Raw genomic sequence first — 20,011 nt, 5'->3', positions numbered from 1 at the left:
CTTTCTGTGGGCCTGATACTGGAATTCAAATCAAAGAGATCATGCAACCCACATGATTTAAAATGTTGGAAAATGGACATATCCCTTATTATCTTTTAACAGCTATTCCTCTCTAGCAAGCAGCATACTTGTACGGAGCGGGGGAAAGACAGTCTCTCATTTAAGGAGTTCTCTAAACAGCAATGACTATCTATCTGCTTCGCTCAGCTTCATCATTCACTGAGGAAGTCTGCATAATTAGGGGGACACTCCTCCACACAAACACACTAAGCACACGGCTCCTCTCTCTGGAGCCGTTTTTACCTGGTTTTAATCAGTCCAGCTCTGAAGGGCAAACCCAAAAAATGCCTGGCCAAACAAGCAGTCACAGTGGGGTTAGCAGTTAGAAGAATCATATGTTTCACATACTGTCTCCCTTTAATCTTCTAGTTTAATCCAGGGGCCCGGAGGTCAGTTCAGACAGTTCTGGCCTAACTGCACGTATCAACTTCATAAGTAACACATAAGAAGCTTCTGGATGCTGATCTACATTGATGGACTAAGCAAGTCATCCATAAGACCCTCTGAGCTTTTCTCAAGTTGTCAATCTAGGTGATTTTGTTAGCCTTGCATGTACTGATGTATTTATTTTATATGTATGTATTATTTATAAAGCACAATTCTTCTTCCACATGCCAGCAGTGATGGACCAAGATACTCTCTACAAGATATTTATGGGTTCCTCAACGTAACCGGACTAACAAGGAAATTCTGCAGACATGTTACAGCTGCCATTGCTTGTCACAGAGCCCTAGGAGGCTGGCTCAACCACAGTATTCTCTCCATACATCCAAGCGTTATGGCATCTGACTTGCATGTACCCAGGGCAGTAAATTTATTCTGAACATCCCTGTGTAAGAAGTGCTTGAAATGCCAAGACGGTTGGAAAACACTAAAAGCCGTAGTCCAGCATATGCTTTTCGTGGATGAACACATCTGCTGGATGCAGGACTGGAGCCACATAATCTTACTGCAAAGCATGAATTCCTACATAGCGTGAGCTATACACATACTACAGTGCTGTAGTAGCTGAAGAAGACATAGCTGTCTGGTTGCTCATTAGAAAATACTGGCAAGTGAGTGCATGAGAGGCAGTAACCTTTGGGTATGCTCTGCAGGTGGTGCACATCTTCCTAAAGAGAGCGCCAGGTCTCACTTGTCAAATATTTACATGCATGACAAGGGTGCAAGCCTTTTAGTTAGGTAACTCCTATCCCATGGATTGCCATTTCTGCAAATCTTGCACACCACAAAGCAGAACTTCAATCAAATGAATTATTTTCTTGTTCATTGACATTGCTTTTATTCCCCTGACTAAGAACACTGTCTCCTGATAACCTGATGGGACACTGGAGTAGTCTCAAGCAGACATGAGATGGACAAGTGCTTCTGGACCAATACATTTGCCTTTCTTGCAAGGTGACTTTTACTGAGCAACAGTGAATTCCTTTCTGAAAGGAACAGTCAAAGAAAGGAGCGAGAAGAAACGAGGGTAGAAAATACGCTTTCTGAAGACAAAATAATTTTAAAGAACTAGGCTTATACTTTTGCTACATCCACAAAGAAGCAAATGGAGAGAAGAAGGAAACTCTATGGGGCTGAGCAGAAAGGAACAGGGAGACCATATTGCTCACCAGTGGGGAAGAGTGGAATGGAAGCTCATTTTCTTAATGAAGGTATCTCTATTGTCCGAACAGCTCAGAGTGGCACGAACAGGAGGCGGGCTTTGCAACCATAGCGTACAGTTGCATGAATATTAGAAAATGAACTTGTTTTCCCCTTTCCCCTTTGGTTTCTACCTCAGTGCCACACAATGCCTGCTGTGATCCAGGGAATCTGCTATTGTTCCAATGCACCTGGGTGTGAAGGGAGTCACAGGGTCTGGCGAAGGAGCCTTCCTCCCTTCCCCACTTCATCTCTTTTACCCTGGAGATAATCCCTCCCTCTGCTTGCCTCTGGCCTCAGCCATCCAGTTTTGCATTTCTGGAATGTAGCTGGCTGGTTTTCTCCCCATCTTCCCCCTGACCTCTTAATGCTGTTTAATCTTCTTGAAGAAGAAACCCGCCCTACAAAGCGGAGTTTGTTCTGCATGTCTAAGTGCAGATCATGAACGGGAAAAATGAACATGTTCGTTTACAGCATCCGATGAAAACAGCAAATAAGCTGGCAATTCCCATTTTATGGCCGCAGAAGTTTAACAGCAGTAAGAGTCAGCTGGGAGGAAAGCCTGGACAAGTCTTTTCACAGTCAGATAAGCTGCTTTAGTACATGAGTATATTTTCCATTTGTTTCATAGTTATTTACATTAGCCCCCAGAATACTAATTCTCTCTAGTTTGCATCAAGAATGGAATATGATTGAATCTCTTAAGTAAAGACATACTTGGAAGAGTCTTTTGTGTTTTATTAAGCTTTACCTTTTGGTACGTAAATGGAATAAAATATTCTATTTGCTGGTAAATGAAAATAAGCCACAGAAACACAAACACACCTAAGCTGACAAAAGACATTCTAATTATAATAGAAACAATTAGGGAGCTGAGCAGAACTGCCAGTCGAACTTGCTTCTAACGAAATGATACCCTTTCCCAACAAATGATGTTTCTGGCAGCTTATCATTTGTTGTTTTAATTGTACTAGACCAGTTGTGCTACTGACTGTGTAAAGGCTCCAGAGAAAGAACCTTCCTAAGTGTAGATTTGTTTTTAAAGCATCTAGGCTCGCTCCTTCTTGTGCTTACACCGCCTCTCGAAGAGCGAGGGGAAGACTGGGCACAGGTAATGACCCCGTACGAAGAAGGAGGCGCGTGTAGAAGCCGTCAGTGCAATGTGTCAGAGGAATAGCATGAAGGCTTGAGTAGGGGTGGAGGGCTGGGAAGCAGTGTGGATAGAAGCAGAAGCTTCCTTAGAAGAAAGACGTGTTAAAAATAAGCATATTTTTGGAAAACAAAGCGTTCCCTTTACTCCCCAAGAAGGGGGCTGCAACTCTGCCAAATGTTAAGTGCTCTGTTTGACCATGGGACACCCACAATCTCAGACTGTACAATGGCACCGGTTCCAGCAGAGCGGTACGAACGCACACCAGGACACGCAACTGCAGTAAAGGGACCTGTCAGTGTGTCCACTCATCTCAGCAAAGTCTCCAAAACCTAAAAATCATACAGTGTTTCTCCTCCTGGCTGGGGTACACAGCCACTGTAGGTGTTTATCACAGCCACAGCTGGTGTACTAGTGGCCTAAGAGTTAAGCGCTGTCTTCTGGAGGGAAAAGGCTTCTAAAATATCAGATTCAGATAGGAATCTACCTTTCTCCCTTAGCAAAATCATCAATTCATACATTGTAAAGATCTTTTGTTTTGTTTTGTTTCTTTTGCTTTAGATAATGCAAAAAAAAAAAAAAAAAAAAAGGTAAGAGAACTGAGAAAGCCTGCTGCTCATTAAAAACTCAGCAAGATATTTTGGAGAGCTGCTTGTGTTACTTGAAACAGCTACACAATCACCATCATTAAGGAGATGCCTGCATTTCCCAGACTCTTTGCTTTTTGGCTATAACATACATAACATGTATAAATATCACTTACCCAAATACTTGAATGAGATATTTGAGACTTCTGTCTCCAAAAACTTAAAAAAATCTAAACCCCCAAAATACCTTATCAGGATAGTTCAGTCTCGCAAAAAGAAAAGGAAAACACCTTATATGTTTTTGGGGTTGTTTTTTTGTTTGTTTGTTTGGGGTTTTTTTGGCATAAAGGCAACTTAGAAATTGTCATGTTTGTTTAGGGTATAGAGATACTAAGAGCTCCTCACACAACATACTTCTGAAATCAGACAAAATTGAACTGCAATACAGATCAATCAGTTAATGAAAATCACAAAGCAGAAGAGATCTAAGGCTGCTTAACACGATGCTCCGTGCAGCACCCTTATTGCTGCAGCTCACCACCACCAACCGTTCAGCGATGGAAGCCAAAATTTCCAGAAGCACACAACTCAAGCACCGCTAAGGCAAACTCAGAATCTGAAAAATACTATGAAAAGGTCTGTATTCAGACAGTCATTCTTCCTTATTTTGGACATAAATGATAAGGCTCATGAACAATCAAGAGAACTAAAATTTCTGTAGCCATTAGGTGAAAATGAACATTATTTAAAAAAAAAAAAACAAAACCAAAACAAAACCAAAAACCAACAACAGAACCAAAGCAATAGCCAAACAACACCCGCCACCCCACCAAAAACCAACCCAAACCAAATACATCCAGTATCACAACAGGCCGCACTGTTTCAAGCTGTGAGTCCTAATAGCTGCTCGCTTGGACAAGGAATGTGCTCAAAATCGTCACAGTGACACAGTGTAGTGTTTATTCTCCAAATAGCTGAAAGATGACAAAGATAAACACGTGCATTCTACCTAAAAAGTGGAAGTGTACGCATGGAAGCCAAAGCTACAAACACCCGAGTCACGCATCACCTGTACGAGCTGTCCCGCTCTGCCCTGCTCAACGGTTCGTGGGCTCACAGCGCTCGCCCTGCCTGGCACCACTGGGAAGGATCCCGAGGACAGCTACGGCAGCATGTGGTCCAATGCTTTCAGTAAGTTTTGGCCAGGTTTTAAGACCAAAAAAGCAGGAAGAAAGCAAGCAATAATAAGACATTCACAAAGGATGTTCTCTGTAGCATTGTATCTTCTACTGTAATTAACCTTACTTTTCCCCAAAACAGAGAGTACTATTCAGTACTACATACTCCTCCTTTGAATCTTTTTCTTGGCTTGAAAATTGTTCCCTCTTCTCCCCACTCATTAAACCTTAGTTGCCTGTATTGCTGTTGGTACTCGTTGAGTACGGTTGTATTGCCTCAGAGCCCATGATGATTGTTCCTTGTATCTGGTTGATCTGAGGGTCAATATTCAAGGTACACCCTGAGTAAACCAAAAAGCATGCAAAGTCAAACCGGAGAAAAAGCTGTGGTCCTGCCCTTCCACTTTGGTCTCCTCCTGTAGTCTTACTAAGAACACTTTGTTTAAATCTTTATTGCGTTGCCCTAGGCTATCTGGCTAAAATCCTCCTCTCACAATCAAGGAGAGCTTTCCCACAATGTCTTAGTATTACAGAAACCACTGCTAAAACAATTCCATAATAAACAACCCTCTCAAACAACGCCTGATAACCAGTCGCCAAGATGGGCTACAACACTACAGCATCTCATACAGTTAGATAATTGCTGCTAAATTTTTGAGAACAATCAGCTGAGGTGCTATACGTTCAAAGACATTTCAAGACATTTTACTGTATTTTTTGTAGCCTAACAACCGCAGATACACAACTGTATTTGGAAAAACTAGAAACTACCTCACTATAGGGTGAGAGATAATGAGTTAAAATTAAAGGTTGCTGCTGGCTTGCTAGCCCATCCCCCTTTAGCTAATCTGTCATGTAATGAAGAGAAGCACCTAGCATAGGACAGCTAGCTGCCGGCTCACTTACAGCGAGCTGATTAAGAATGTTCAACCAACAGCAGACTGCAGACCTTTCCAATGAAAATAAATAGACTGTATGCAAATGTGTTTGTCACTTTGACAGCATGTCTCAATTAAAGCATCTCGCTGCTGTTGGTAGGCTCTCTCACTGCAGTGGTATGGACGAGGCTTACTGCATTACTGATACACAGGGCTTGACCCTAATCCGCATGCATGCATTTTAAAAAAGTCTGCCTTTGCCATATACACTAGCATAATACCAGCAGACATAGAAAGCAAGTGACAATGAGAAAAAAGACCCTTTCATCCTCTTCAGTTTATGAGAACTGTGAATGCACAAACAGCCCTTATTTCAGAGCTCTTGTGGCTTTTTAATTGTTCCCACCTACTGTATTCTAGACAGAGTTAAAAGTGACACTAAAATCTCTCGCTTTAATCACTAGTTAGAAGCCATCTCCCATTTAAACAGTAAATGTTGCTGCTTTTTTCCTCCCCAAAGCCTTAATTTATATTTCATAAACCTGAACATCTTTTCCTTTTGAATGAAAGTATGATTTAATTTTCATTTTGGCATTGGGCTATCAGGAAAAAAAGACCCGTGAAAGGACAAAGGCTAGAAGTGAGATAGCCCTACAACTGCTAAGTTAGATCATTTTTTGGAAACCGACATTTGTAATGTAATGACAGTAATAAGCATTTAGCAAGCGAGCCGTTCGCCACAGCCAGTGGTTCAGTAAAGCGGATGCGTGTTTCTTTTGACACAGAGAAAGTGATCATTAAAAAATTTGAAAGTGACCGTTAAAAAACCTCATGAATTTAAATTTGCACTTTCCACTTGATTATATATTTCATTAATCTACCAAAATGTTTGAACCATCCATCCTTCATAAAAATCTAAAGGAAAAAACTGAAAGTGGACTATAATATTATCTGGATTTCTGACTGCTTTAAATGAAATGTAACATTCTCCTGCTGGAGCTAGATGGCTACATTTCTCCAGTAGCCCCAATTCCTCTCAACTATCTTGGCACAGAAAGTAAGTGAAAAATAAATCACTACTGCAAATATTTAATTGGAAGAGAATCTGTTAATAAAAAAAAGAGTCTCCGAGAACTTACATTTAGCACAGTAGTGAAAGTTCTGAAAGAAACAACTCTAATTCTAAGCCGATACAGACCCCATTGCTCTGCGCAATGATTAGCTCTCAGGCAGCCCTATCTAATACCTGAACACTCAATGCAGCTACACTGACTAGTTTCTATTAATAGACCTAAAAATCTCATTTGCTTCACATTTTATAATTCCCAATATTTTGCAATTGCTTTAAAATTACACTGTTTCCTTAGAAGAAATCAGTAATTCGCTCCTGTTTTCTGATCATAATGCTGTAAAAAATAGATACAGAGAAAGAAGAGAGAACTGTGAACACAAATAATGTTATTTTTTGAGCCAGGCTACACTTAATAGGGGAACACTGGCAAACCGATAGTAAATACTGTCTGTTTTTCCATGAAAATCACAGCAACTACAACATTTTCTAAATAACTAGCTCTTAAAAAAAAAAACACACAACCAAACTCACTCTTTTGCAGACATATCAAAAGAAACATTGTAAGAGTAACTAATGCGTATAGCTCAGCTGTCAATACTGAAATACAGAGTACACTAATAAGCTATTAATTGATTTTTCCATCTTAGTTCATCGCATTTAATTTTCAGAGAATGTTAAAACGCTTTAATAGTTGGATGTTCCATATTGACACTAATGATCTGGCTAGATAACAGAGGACATTTTAAATTATACATCCTCAGTCCTGAGGGCTTTAGCACTTTGCATGCTAAGAGAACAGCAAAATAGTTTATAAAATTGCTAAAATAATTATGCTTCCCCCCCATTCACTTAGAATTAATTTTCCTCAAAATCCTAATGTGAACAAAAGGAAACAGTAAACCCCAGAAAAACCAAGTTTTAGAATCCCATTTAAACATATACAACAGAAATAAATCTATAACAACATAATTCAGTTACAAAGAATGAAACAATTGGCATATTCATTACTGTGACTTTTCTCTGAGCTATTTTTGCTGAGTCACACAATTTAAAGAAACCTAACGCTAAGACATACCTGACCAAAATGCACTGTGATTGGTCGTCTGTCTTCTCTTAATTTAGGGTCCTTCTTTTCAACCAAGGGAGAAGGCGCCGTCCTTGGTAGAGCTTCCTCCGGTGTCGCAGAACACCCGTTCTCAGCAATGTCCTGTATGGTAGGAAGAGGTGAATAGCATGGCCAGGAACGTTCTTGATTAAGGGTAAGGGGCACAAAGGAGACACTAGAGGATAATGCTGACTAATCATTTTGATGTTAGGGGAAAAAAATAAAGTACAGAAAAGAAAACATCATTAGAATAAAACATTTTGTTGCCCTTTGTCAGTCAGAGCTTGGATACAACCAGTCTCTCCTCCTAATACCAATGTTGCATGCAAACAGACACGTTCAATAAAATGTCTGACTTAAACGTGCAAAAGCTAGGAAATATATAGGGAGAAAAAAAACCTAGCTCAAAATTTCTATTCTAGGAACAAATTCAACAGAAACCTAGGAACAGGCATATTCTGCTTTTTGCAAACCCAAAAGAAAACAGTAATTCTATTTACATACTTCACAGAATTATCTGTAGCAGAACAATTACTCGTGGAAGTGGCAAGGAGAGATGAAACTCTCAGCTTAGTTAGCTTTGCATTTTATCTTTGAGTCTACGTATACTGAATATGCCTTCAGGAGATTGTATAAAACAAACTGCTGCCTAGCAGGATGCTTTTTTCTTTTGCTTTGCTTTTGCTTTTGACATTAGTCCTCATCTTCAGAAGTAAAGTGACCCATCAACCTAGGTGAGAAGACTTGGCAAGTGTATGTATGGTATATGTAGCATAGGTTTTGAAAAAGACAAAGGCACGCGGACATAAGGAACCAGACAAGGAGACAAGAGTTTGAAAGTCAGTTGAGAAATAGTCTGTAACGCAGTGGGCCCCAAACCTTACATCTCTTTGCAACAATGCCAAGGAAATAACGCTTGGTAAATATAGAGAGAAACCTGCACACACTGTAGCTCTGCAAGACTGACCTGAGGTTGGCTGCTGACACAGACATGGCTTTGATTCACTGACCTTTGACATGCCCCCTCGAGCTTCCGTCTTGCTAAGGTACAATAATGAGACATGTAAGCTGATGGCCAATTAGAAATGGTTCTTTTGGACACAGACTGACCTAATGTGTTTAGGTCAAATGAAACAAAAAGCTGGATGGACTTTCTAAGGGGCTTTGTCTGCTCCACAGAGAAGCTGAGAGACCTTTTTAGATCCAGCTGGTAGAGCAGTGGGTCACCAATATGGGCACGAGGATCGCGGGGAAATTAGCAACTTGTTAAGGTCAAACTAGAGAGAAAAACTTTTTCCTCCCCCCGCCCTCCCGCTGCACAATGCCACCTGGTCTCTAAAAAAATTCAACAAAGTACACTGAATTAGTAACAAAGAGCCCCAAAACAACTCAATGAGAAGAAATGTAAGCTTCTGTCAAACTCAAACTTCAGCTCCAAAACAGCAACCAGCTACCAAGGGATCTGGTCGGTTTTGGAATCACACAACACCTGGCAGCAACCTATACTGTTCTGAAACGTAACAACATTAAACACAAACTTCATTTACCTATTCCTATACAAGTATAGCCATATTAAACGTGCCCCAAGCTTCTGCCCTGGTAGCTATATGCCACGAAGGTGCCCAGCACATCCAAAGCCCCCCGACTGCCGGCACGTCAGAGCTTTCAGAGTCCCACCTGGAGCTGTGGCTCCAGCCAAGGCAGCAGACAGCTGGGAACCAACGGAAAGCAAAGCATCTTCCCACCCAGGCAAGATTTCCAGGAAAATGTAAAACGGACGCAAAAGTTTGGACATCAGGGGAATGGGAGGAGATAAAAGATACAGACAGATCAAGCCAAACCCCCTAAGATGTATAACGAACGCTGCCAATCCTTGCAGCTTTCATTGCTATAGATCTGCTGTACTTCTCTGATGATATAATTGCACACAAAAGATAACATGTTCCTAAAGCATATTTCCACTTTGTTTGGTGCACAGACTTCCAAAGAAACTGCAGCAGATTTCAGTCAAATAATTCTTTTTTAAATTTACTTAATAAAATATGAGAATTAAATTATTTGATACCTCTCTATTTTTTCAAAATCCCCAAAAGGTAGATAAATCAACAACAACAGCTTCAGTCATCAAAGCAAAATTTGCGTCACAAAAGGTTGACTTCTACCTTCAATGAAACCACATTTGAGCTAAATAAACAGAGAAACCTGATTTTAAACACCCCAAATAAGGGCTCCAAGTAGCTTTAAAATTATTGAATATCAATAATAGAATTGGAAATTCTATAATTGGAAAGTAGAAAAGCAGTCTGTGACAAACCTTCAGTCCACTAACCGACTTGGAATACAGTCACTCCGAAGTCAACGGGGAGTACAAGACAGAGAGAAACCCACAAACAGGAAAACAGGACTCTGATTCTGAACTCCAGCTTCAGAAGGGTATCAGGGCTCACGAAATGTCTGCTGATAAAAGCAGTTCTTCAGCCTGAGAACTAGAAATGACCAAAGAACTGCAGCGGGTCACAGTGTAGGCAGGCCTTAAAAAAGCAGTGCCCATTCCTGGGACTAGAAGGAAAGCCAGGCAGACCTGCGCATCCCAACCGAGGGAGAGGATTTACCAGCGGGAATGCTGTCTCCTGTCTCCACGCTGCTTTTGAGAGCAGTGCTAGCGCGTCCACCTGAAGCCGTGCCGTGTGAGCGTACCAGCTTGGCTGGCGCTCACGAGCAGTTCTTTGTACCGCGGTGCATCAGACCACGCAGGTATGTCCTAAGTCCGACTTTTCAGTTCTGACATGTCCCCAAAACAAGGATTTGGTATAAGCCAGCAAGACATTCCTGAAGTAGCTGAAGTCATATATATAATTCAGGATAACAACAAAAAACATGAGACCTATCCCTCCCCAAAAATAGGAAAAAATGGAAGGTGATACGGTACTCATTACTGGAATAAATTCTCCAGAAATGCAAAAACCTAGCAATGTTTCAGTGACTTTGTAAGGAAAAGAAAGTGTAATTTAAGGATATTATTAAAAACAAAAACACCTTTTGCCTGAGGAAAAAAGATACTTTATAGATTACTGGAAAAAGAGAATGACAATGATCTATCACACTCCATAATTATCTTCATACATAAACAGTGCTTCCGCTAACAACTGTCTGTTCAGGTGAAATCTTTACTACCTATTTATTTTAACTTCAGAGAATGAGTAAGATATATATTTACAGATATGTAAATTTACCCTGTAAACTGAATAAGGTTTTCTTCCGTTTAAATATGCATTAGTAATTTTTCTAAGGACCTTTTGTAATGGACTACAAATACTGTCTATTAGAAGAGCAAAAAACACATTCCAGAATGTCTAGAAGGACTCTTCAGGTTATTTTATAAACCTTTAAATGAGTTGTTTCTAGCTGTACTGATAATAAAGCACTGACAACAGCCCATTGATAACAGACATTAACTAGAGCCACACAGGGCTCTAGTAAGTAAAATAATGTTGAATACATTAATGCCAAGTGCCCAACCATTTATATAAATTGTCTTATCCAGAAGCTTCCAGTAAGTTACATTCTCCTTACTGAAAGTTGAGGATGGTACCATTCATATTCCTCCTTCTTCCTAATTCTATGTAGTTAAGCTTCAAACGGGCCAATAACGGAGTGACTTGACCACTATGGTCCATTTGTGAAATGGAAAAAGCAGCCTTTACAAAAAAAAAAAAAAAAAAGAAATAAAAAGAAAAAGAAAAGAAAGAAAAAAAGAAAAAAGTACTTTATCAGATATAAAATAAAGCTACCATGCTGTATCTATTAACAATTATTTGCTATCACTCCTAAGAATCCTCTGAAAACGATTTCTGTTGCTTTGAAATACTGTACCACAAATGAACAAGGGATGGAAATAGAGCCCCATTCAATCTCTACTATCATATTAAAGAAGGACCTTACACACACCACAGTGACCTCTCAACAGGTCAATCCTGCATTTCCCATTTGCAATTCAAACCCAAGACTGGAGCAGACCAAGGGCAAAATGGGCTCTTGATTATATTTAAGAGGTCACCATTGCTATGCAGAGTTGTAGGAAGCAGACCTCTAGCTTTATTGCATTTTTAAATTCTACCTTGTACAGAAGCTGCTCATATTTGGCAGCGAAAACTGGAAAAGGATGTTTATATTTGACTTTTCCTTACCAGTGGCCTGCATACTTTTTGTATTAATAATGGAAAATAATACGTTAAAATGCAGTGGATAGTAAGTTCAGTTTAAAAATAACCTTAGGTTATCCTTAGAAGATGAAAGACTAGCATCCCAAATTTGGCAAAAATTAAGTATTTAATGATGCCAGAATTTCAAACAGTTAACACTTGCACATACTAGTAAGTAAATAAATGAAAAATACAATGTTCTCACATGAATATCGGCGAGGGTGCACTAATAGGCTTGTCAACAGACTAGCACAGGCATTTAGATTAAAAATAATATGAGGGTGGCCAAAACAATTTTTGCTATTTTTCTCCCTTTAAACAGAGCAATACCTCTTTTTAGAGTTCTCTTTCTGTCTTGCATTCAAAATGGAGACGAGGATGGGACAGAACAGAACAGACAATGAAAGGAGAGGTAGAGCAGTAAGTGTCAACTACTCACAGAAACCTTTCAAGCTCTTGTGGAAGCGTGTGTTGAACAACCGTGTTTAACCATCTTACTTAGGGAAACGCCACATAACAGGGAAGGTGAAACAAAATTGGGCCCTTTTGTTTGTAAATGTTATGTGTGTTTTTTAAAAAGAGTGCATGCTGCTTGAAGGACTAGGAACACATCGACAATAATAAAACAAAGCAATGAATGAATGAGACATTTCTTAGCCTTCTATACAAATGTCACAGCATAGCATACAATTATATTAGCATTTAAAATACAGGAAAACAATCTGGTCATTTTACACAGCTCCAACTGCTTTAGAAATGCACATGAGAAGGCCAAAGATTTCATTATTCATGGAGGTTATGTCCAGAAGATAAATGCATGGAATTACATAAAAAATTCCATGTACAAGAAAACTGCTTCATGTTTCTAAAATTTTCATATTGTACCTAAAGCGGTCACATACAGAGTAGTAAGTGTAATAAAATAAAACGGCATTAAAAGCATCTGAAGCAACTTTATGTTCCTCAAAAATCTCTAGCAAGCTGCTGGAGTATTTAGAGAGCGAACAGCATTGGGATTGTACACGCAGTTAATGTCATCAGTTCATAACCTAGCTGCAGAATAATCCCTTTGTATTAACATTTTGTTGACACGTTCAGGTAGATTTCTGTTTGTGCCACAGGAATACATTTGCAGCACTATCTTAAGATGATGGCTTAGAAATTTAGAGAAGGAATTTGCTGAGATAGCACAGATTAAAAAACCCCCAAGCTATTATGCAACAAATTGAACAAAAATTTCTGAGAAGAACTTCAGTTCTATTGGCAAGTTAGCTATCTTGTTTTCCCAAAAGACTCTAATAGCTGTGCTTCACCGAATAAATAGAATATCTGAAATAAACCTAAGGCAGAGTTAACCATTCATTCATAAGGAATGTATCAATATGACCATGCTTCTGGCTGAAAAGAAGCAATTAGTATTGGATAACACATTCTTCAAACACAATTCGGCATTCTTGGAATTGTACTGTTTACAAACAAAGACAGATTTGGAAAACAAGAAACAGTTTGAGTAATTTTTTCTGCGATAATTCAAATTTGAAATGAACACCAACTCTAATTTAATTCCTTTATGCCTCAACTTTGCAGTAGACATGCATGAAACATAGAAGTCCTTTTCCCACTGACCAACACTATGCTATTCTCCCGGAGAGATTACTGTAGAAATAACAATTTGCCATTTGCAACAAGTTCACTGCCCTTACTGCAGGAAAGATCTCCCAGTTCACATAAAGTCCTCTTCCACAATGCCCCAGCACAAAGGACTGGAGAGGGACCACTCCAGATAGAACACTAAATTTTCTGGCTTTTGTGGGTTTAAGTCAGAGCCTTAATGTATTTGAAGACATTTTTTTTTTTGTCTGTGAATATTTATAACAGTGTGAAAAATCCGGGACAGCTGGTAATGCATTTTGAAGTGTGCTAACAACACTGTATCAAACAGCTTCCTATTGATCACATAATGCTTTTTGTGGCTAAGTATTTCATACATGGTGCTTATACATTTTGAATAAGAACTTCAAGTACCTTTTGCTTCAAGCGGTTTTTCACTTCTTTTATTCCCATTTTTGCATGATCTTTTGCCTGCATGAAAAATTAATTTAAGTTAAAATCCCCTTCTATTTCCAGCAGTGACTATGCTTGATTTCAGTGCATCAAGATTCACCTTCTCTAGTTACTAAAAACAGCAAGGAAAAAATTGTAACATTAGAACAAATAGAAAGCTAATAAACCCCCAAGCAAACAAAACCCACCCTTTCCCTCCCCTCCCCCCCCCCCCCCCCCCCCCGTTGCAATAATTTTGTTTTCTCAGTTTTGATGCCATAGACATCTTTCATCTTTTTGCATTCCACACCCTTGATCTCAACAGAAATAGCAACCCTGCAAACTTTCTCCTTGCAGTACTCTGGGTGCCTGTTCCATTTAGCAGAGCTAATCTCATCCTACTCGTCGCTCTCAGGCTGGAGGAAGGGAGGAGAAGATAAAAGTTTGAATAGTTATCTCAATGCTTTTCGGAGCATTATTTCCTAAAATTGAGCTTATAAGAAATCCTTGCTTGTCTCTGTGTTGTTTTATCTTGCACAGTGAAACTGGCAGCCACGCATGGTAACACAGTACATACTAGCTGTTTGTTAACAGAACTGAAAACATTTTCATTTAAAGAATAACTCAGTAAGTTGGGCTCTAAATAAGCAGGTATAAGAAATCTCTAGGGAAAATTAATTGACATTTAGAAAAGATGGAAACAATTTGGAAAATGAGAGGATTCCCTTATTTCGATGAAGCTGCAAGCAGAGAAACCTGAGGTAACAATGATTTCCAACAGAGTAATGATGAGATGGTAGAGCTGCTTAGTGGAGCACATAGGCACTATTTCCCAGAAATAGTTCCATGTAATAAATAGAATTTATCATCTATACTTTCAAAAGAAATCACAAGTTCTCCTTCTCCTTTGCATTTCAATTATGTTTAAATTTCAAAATGACTTTTCCATTTAAATTTGAAATTTAGATGAATGCGCATTTTAAGTAATTTTGTAAGCCCAATAAAAATGAATTTAAGTCTTGAGTTTCATTTGAAAGGTTAAAACAGAATCGTAATTAGACTCTTATCTCAGTAGTAAGCCAGTACTTGGTACTTACAAACTTATAGACAGTCTTCATGGCGGGGTTAGCCTTGGTCTTTACTGTATTTAAAATGGCTCCACTTCCTTTCTATAATTAGAGTAACAATGGAATAAATTTTATCAAAGCTCTTTAAAGCAAACAGCAATCTAAAATCCACCATTCTTAACTTAAAATAACAAAGCATTAGCTATGCTTATTAGCAGAGCTGAGTATTAAAATGGTAAATTCAAAGAAAAAGAACACAAGTGAAAACATAGTAAATGTTCCTCTCTGGTTTGCCAGAGGAATCCCAATTCTGTTTAATCCAGCAGTTTTCAAATGAAAAATGTCCGTGTCTCCTACTGCCAAGAGCCCTTGCCTTACAGGTCATCTCACAAAGCAGTGTTCTATGGCCGTTCCACTCGCCCTCAAGGCTGTCCTGTACGTGCATTAAAATCCTAAACAAGTCTAAGACAAAAGTATCCAACCAAATACTCAATGTCTGGGGCAGAAAACTCAGTTTCAGGAAAGCCTGTACATTCAATCTGAAGAGGATGGGTTTTTTATTTTCCTTTTCATGATCCCACAGTATTATTTATCAAAAGCATGCTGCCTTTTTAAGATCTAAGTAGTCGATAAAGGGACAAATTGAGTGAGAACAAAATCTAACTACAGTTGTAAACATTAACTCTGGAAAAGCTCAGTTGCACGTGGTGAACATAATAAAAGTCGTACGACAGTAGCATGTCAGGCAGAATAATCTGTTAGTCTGGTCGGTGTTTTATACATCTTCCACACACCATTGACCAGTGCTGTACAGTACCTTACTTGATAAAGACAGGAGACAGGTAAAATCCAAGGAATAAAATCTTAGATAATTTTATATTTTCTTATTTCAGTGCAAAATTATACTTCCAGAGATCAGATGCAATCACATGCAAACCGTTTTAAGATTTACTACTTCTGTTACTACATGACAATTAATGTTCAACAAAAATTATAAACTGTTGAATTTAATTACATGTATTCTTACACTCACTGTCAGCCATTCCCCTTTCTTGTAATTTTAAAATTACTTGTTATCCTATGTATTTATATATATATATTTACCTAACTAACTATATGATGGGGTTTTTTGCATTACTGTTATAAAATACGTTTCATTCAAAATTATCAGGACAATATCGAGCCCAGCGTTTTGTGTAAGGAACGTAATTCCATTCATAAGCAGGACATCAGGCAAACGGAATGCTGCAAAACTCAATTCTGTCAGAAAACAATTCAGACTTTCCTACCAACTCATACCCATAAACCAGAAATATTTTACTTTTCAATACCTCACATTTTATGCATCAAAAGAGACTTTTAAAATCAGCTGTAATAATATATTAGTCTCTAAAAGTATTTAAATTTTTAATTTATACAACTAGAGCAGTCATCAAGAGAGATCCAAACCCATCCCAAACAGAGCTGTCCCCATTCAGCACTTCACACCATTTAGCTTTATAAAGAGCTTTTTGGTGTTGCAGTGTTCCCTTTTGTTTCCTTTTCTATTAAAAGGAAAGAAAAGCCACATTATTTTCGAAAATGACAATAACTTGTTTCCAGCTGTCTCCTAGACATTAAAAGTGGGACTCAAAAACTTGAGAATTCCACTTTTTTTTGTGTGTGTGTGTATTTTTTCTTCTGTTCTTTACTTCATCTGAAGAGGAAGAGCGCATTAGTTTCTCACAACTCAACTCAGGCTGGTCACAGCTAAACGCCGCAGGAAACAGGTCAGTCATGTTCCTGAGGACAGAGGTTAACAGCCATGCCGAACCGTACAACGGCCCAGTACGAATTCCAACGTCTGGTGGAAGAATAGTGCGTTCTTACCCTTACTGTAGAGAGCCACTGGTGGTACAATTTGTCGCTACCTGGAGGGAATCACAAAAACAAAGAAACAAACAAACTGTAACTCTCTACCAAATAGAAAACAAGCTAGAAATGTGAAGTGTTAGCACTTAGTGGTCCTAGGAGCATGAACAGTACAGAAACAGAACAGGACAACCATCCTTTTCTTTTAATGGAAACACAACAACAAAAAAATTGATGAAATATCTACAATTTTACTCGCTAAGAGGCATTTCTATTTCATCTGAGTTGTCTTTCAGACACTTGAGAACACTGAGGATTTTTTTTAAGATGGCTAAAAGAAATTTGAGGTGGTTCTAGGTAAAGCCAAGGTTTTTCAGTATCCTCCCTTGCAAGAACTCTTTTAGTTGTACTTTAGCCATGTGGTAAAGCTGAGGTTTTGTAAGACTGAACAGACTTTATTCAGACTACAATACATTACTCCAAGTTCTTGACAGAAGAAAGAACAAAAATTTAAGACACTTCAACCTACAGGGATTGTTGCAGCCTCAGTTATTTAAGTGCGTAATCACAATGACCCATTACACCACGATGGCCCACAAACAGTAAGTCAAGAACAGGGTCTGAAATGACTTTAAAACACTGTATTTCTTACCTGCATATTCTCCCACATTTATCTCTTCTTCAAAAACATCACTGAAGCCCTCTCCAGAGTTAAGAAGATCCAGGCGGCCATCAATGAACTACATCAACGTTAAAAGAGAGTGTAAATAAATCAACCATCCCATCCTTTACCTTTTCAGAAAGACTTTATTCTGCATTTGCTACAATAACCCCAACGTTCTTATCGGGAAGGGACTCTAAATAGAACGAAAATACAACCAAAACTGACAAATGCTTACCAATGCAAAAAGGCATGCTGCTTCACTGAAAAAACAGCATTCATGTGTTTGTCTGTACATATATGTTTTCAGCTTCCCTGAAGCAGTAATATCATGTTTAACAGTAATATGCTTTCTGTACAAAGTTTACAGCAGATATATTGGGTCTAGGTCTGCTCAGATCAAAACTGAGCACAGAGACCTTTAGGGGGAAAAAACCATACACCTCTTAAAATATAGAAAGCCTTATCACCCGAATCTGAGAAAAGCCAGCAAGCAGGAATTAAGGTGCTGCCAACTACATGAATTTTCCTCATTATGTGGCTGACAGATCAAGGAACATAGGAACAGCCCTTGAAAAAAAAAGTGGTATTGTTAAAGAATCTGCTTCTACATTACAGCAATTAAGCCCGTACCTGCTTAAAGAGCTGGAGCTGAATGGCATTCTGAAGAAACTGCCTCATGACAGCAGAACGATGGGACACAAACGTTTCCTCACAAAAAGTGATGGGTTCACCCTGTAGAGTTCAGAGCATTAAACACTGAAAAAGCTTTGCCTGAATCCATTTGAATCCACTAACTCCATTTTATCTACTTCCCTTCCAAAATAAATAGATAAAGTAGGTAGGCCTTCCACAACGGTGAGTAAACTGCAGTTTATTTCCAGGTTTCAATCACGTGACTGAGAAATGGGTTGGCAACTGGCAAATTGCGTATCATCAAAACAAAACGCATTTGCTTTATGCACATTTTGCTAATGCTGGTGAAGGAGCTTTCATCATCCAAAAAGGTAATTTTACTTAATGTCCCCAAAGCATGACACACAGTCACCTGAATTTTGTATATTCTGCTTATCGGCCTCAGCAGAGCCAGCCAGTTACCTGCACAAACAAGTCAGGGGTGTCTCCTCTGTTCTCTCCAGTTCAGAAAGATTAGACTTTCATATACTGAATGAGTGAAATTTCCCTTTTTCACAACCTTGTTGGCAAAAGACAGAAATTGTTTTGCAGCTCTACTTTTATCTTATTTTAATGAGTTATGTTAATGCTGAAGTCTGCTGTGCATCTGCCATAAGGGCACAAATTTCCCCCACACTTAAATCTACAAATACTCAATGTAACAAGCAAATATATTTATTGAATTGAAAACACAAAAGTAAAAAAGAATGATAAAATTATACTAATGTATAATTAATATGGAGACTTTTTCATACTCATATTAAAGCATATTAAAGGACTCTTCAGCTGTTGAGTGTTTAAAATCAATATTAGATAGCAGAAAACCTTAAAGCACTCCCTTTAAAAGGGTGGTATCATTCCATTTCTGCGAGCTTTTTATATTAGCAATCTCGTTTACCATTGGCAGTGCAAAGTCAGGATAGCAGGGCCACTAAAATGACAGTGCTCAAAAAAACCCCGTGCCACAGCACTGCTTCGAGCATATTGTTTTTTCCCCACCAATTTATACTGGAAGCCACTGTGTGGCCCCAGGACTTCTAACACCTGATCCACACTGAATGTACACCAGATCCTCAAAACTATCTTGGCAAACTGTAATGACACTCTCATTTCTCAAAGTCCATAGGTATTCACCTTTTTCCCCTGAGTTCACAATCGATCAAACTTACTCATCGATACCTTTCCTACCGAGGTCTGGCACTACCCCAGAGCTTATCACCCTGACGGCTGATGCTCGCCGCCCATCGCCTGGCCTTTGATAAAACTGACCTCACCACTGTAACCAAACGGTGCAAACAGTTATATCAGTTTTTAAGACAATTTATACGGAAAGTCAAGGAACTATTTGGCTTCAAATAATCAGACCGCAGTAATAAAATTCTTCCTGGCCCCCCCTGAATTGGACACCCAGAATCACCACGATGATGCACCACGTCCCTCACCTCCCACCCGGCAGGCGCCAGAGGTCACAGACCCTTCGGAGCAGGAGGAGAAGGGGCAGTTGCCAGTGACCGTCTGAGCACAGGACGGGTCTCTTCCAAACAGGGAGGAAGTCACTCTTTTAGGACAGTTTCTTTCACCTTTTCCTTAGGCCAATGAATTTCCATGGTTTTGGAAAAGAAAGCAGGTTTCTTCTGTGACAACTATCGTTTCAGGATAATTAATTTTAAAAATAATAAACTGTCTTTGATTTACTCTAGCAGATATTTACAGGGAAAAACAAAATCACTGCAATCTTTCTGGGCAAGAAGCATGAGTGTCAAAAACACTTTTTTTTTTTCTCCTGTGGCTTTGATCTCATCAGGAAAAAGAATTGTAAGACATTTCGTTTCAAAGTA

The 20,011-nt window shown here is 38.9% G+C and overlaps 1 protein-coding gene across 3 annotated transcripts in view; it reads right to left on the bottom strand.

The window, feature by feature from the left end:
- Window positions 1–20,011, bottom strand: part of DENND1A (DENN domain containing 1A) — a gene marked incomplete at its 3' end in the record, with an annotated part of 220,596 nt that overhangs the window by 30,992 nt on the left and 169,593 nt on the right. For all 3 annotated transcript variants that reach the window (XM_082327588.1, XM_082327589.1, XM_082327590.1), the window contains exons 14-19: window positions 18,132–18,233; window positions 17,490–17,577; window positions 16,856–16,896; window positions 15,017–15,088; window positions 13,902–13,958; window positions 7,645–7,776 (exon numbers count right to left, since the gene is read on the bottom strand). In XM_082327588.1, coding sequence (XP_082183714.1) covers window positions 7,645–7,776; window positions 13,902–13,958; window positions 15,017–15,088; window positions 16,856–16,896; window positions 17,490–17,577; window positions 18,132–18,233 — 492 coding nt within the window. The remainder of the gene's footprint in view (window positions 1–7,644; window positions 7,777–13,901; window positions 13,959–15,016; window positions 15,089–16,855; window positions 16,897–17,489; window positions 17,578–18,131; window positions 18,234–20,011) is intronic.

Source organism: Platalea leucorodia, assembly GCF_965183815.1.
Source record: "Platalea leucorodia genome assembly, chromosome: 15".
Lineage (NCBI taxonomy): Eukaryota > Metazoa > Chordata > Aves > Pelecaniformes > Threskiornithidae > Platalea > Platalea leucorodia.
The sequence above is the reverse complement of the archived record's forward strand: the minus strand, read 5'-3'. Positions and strand labels throughout refer to the sequence as shown.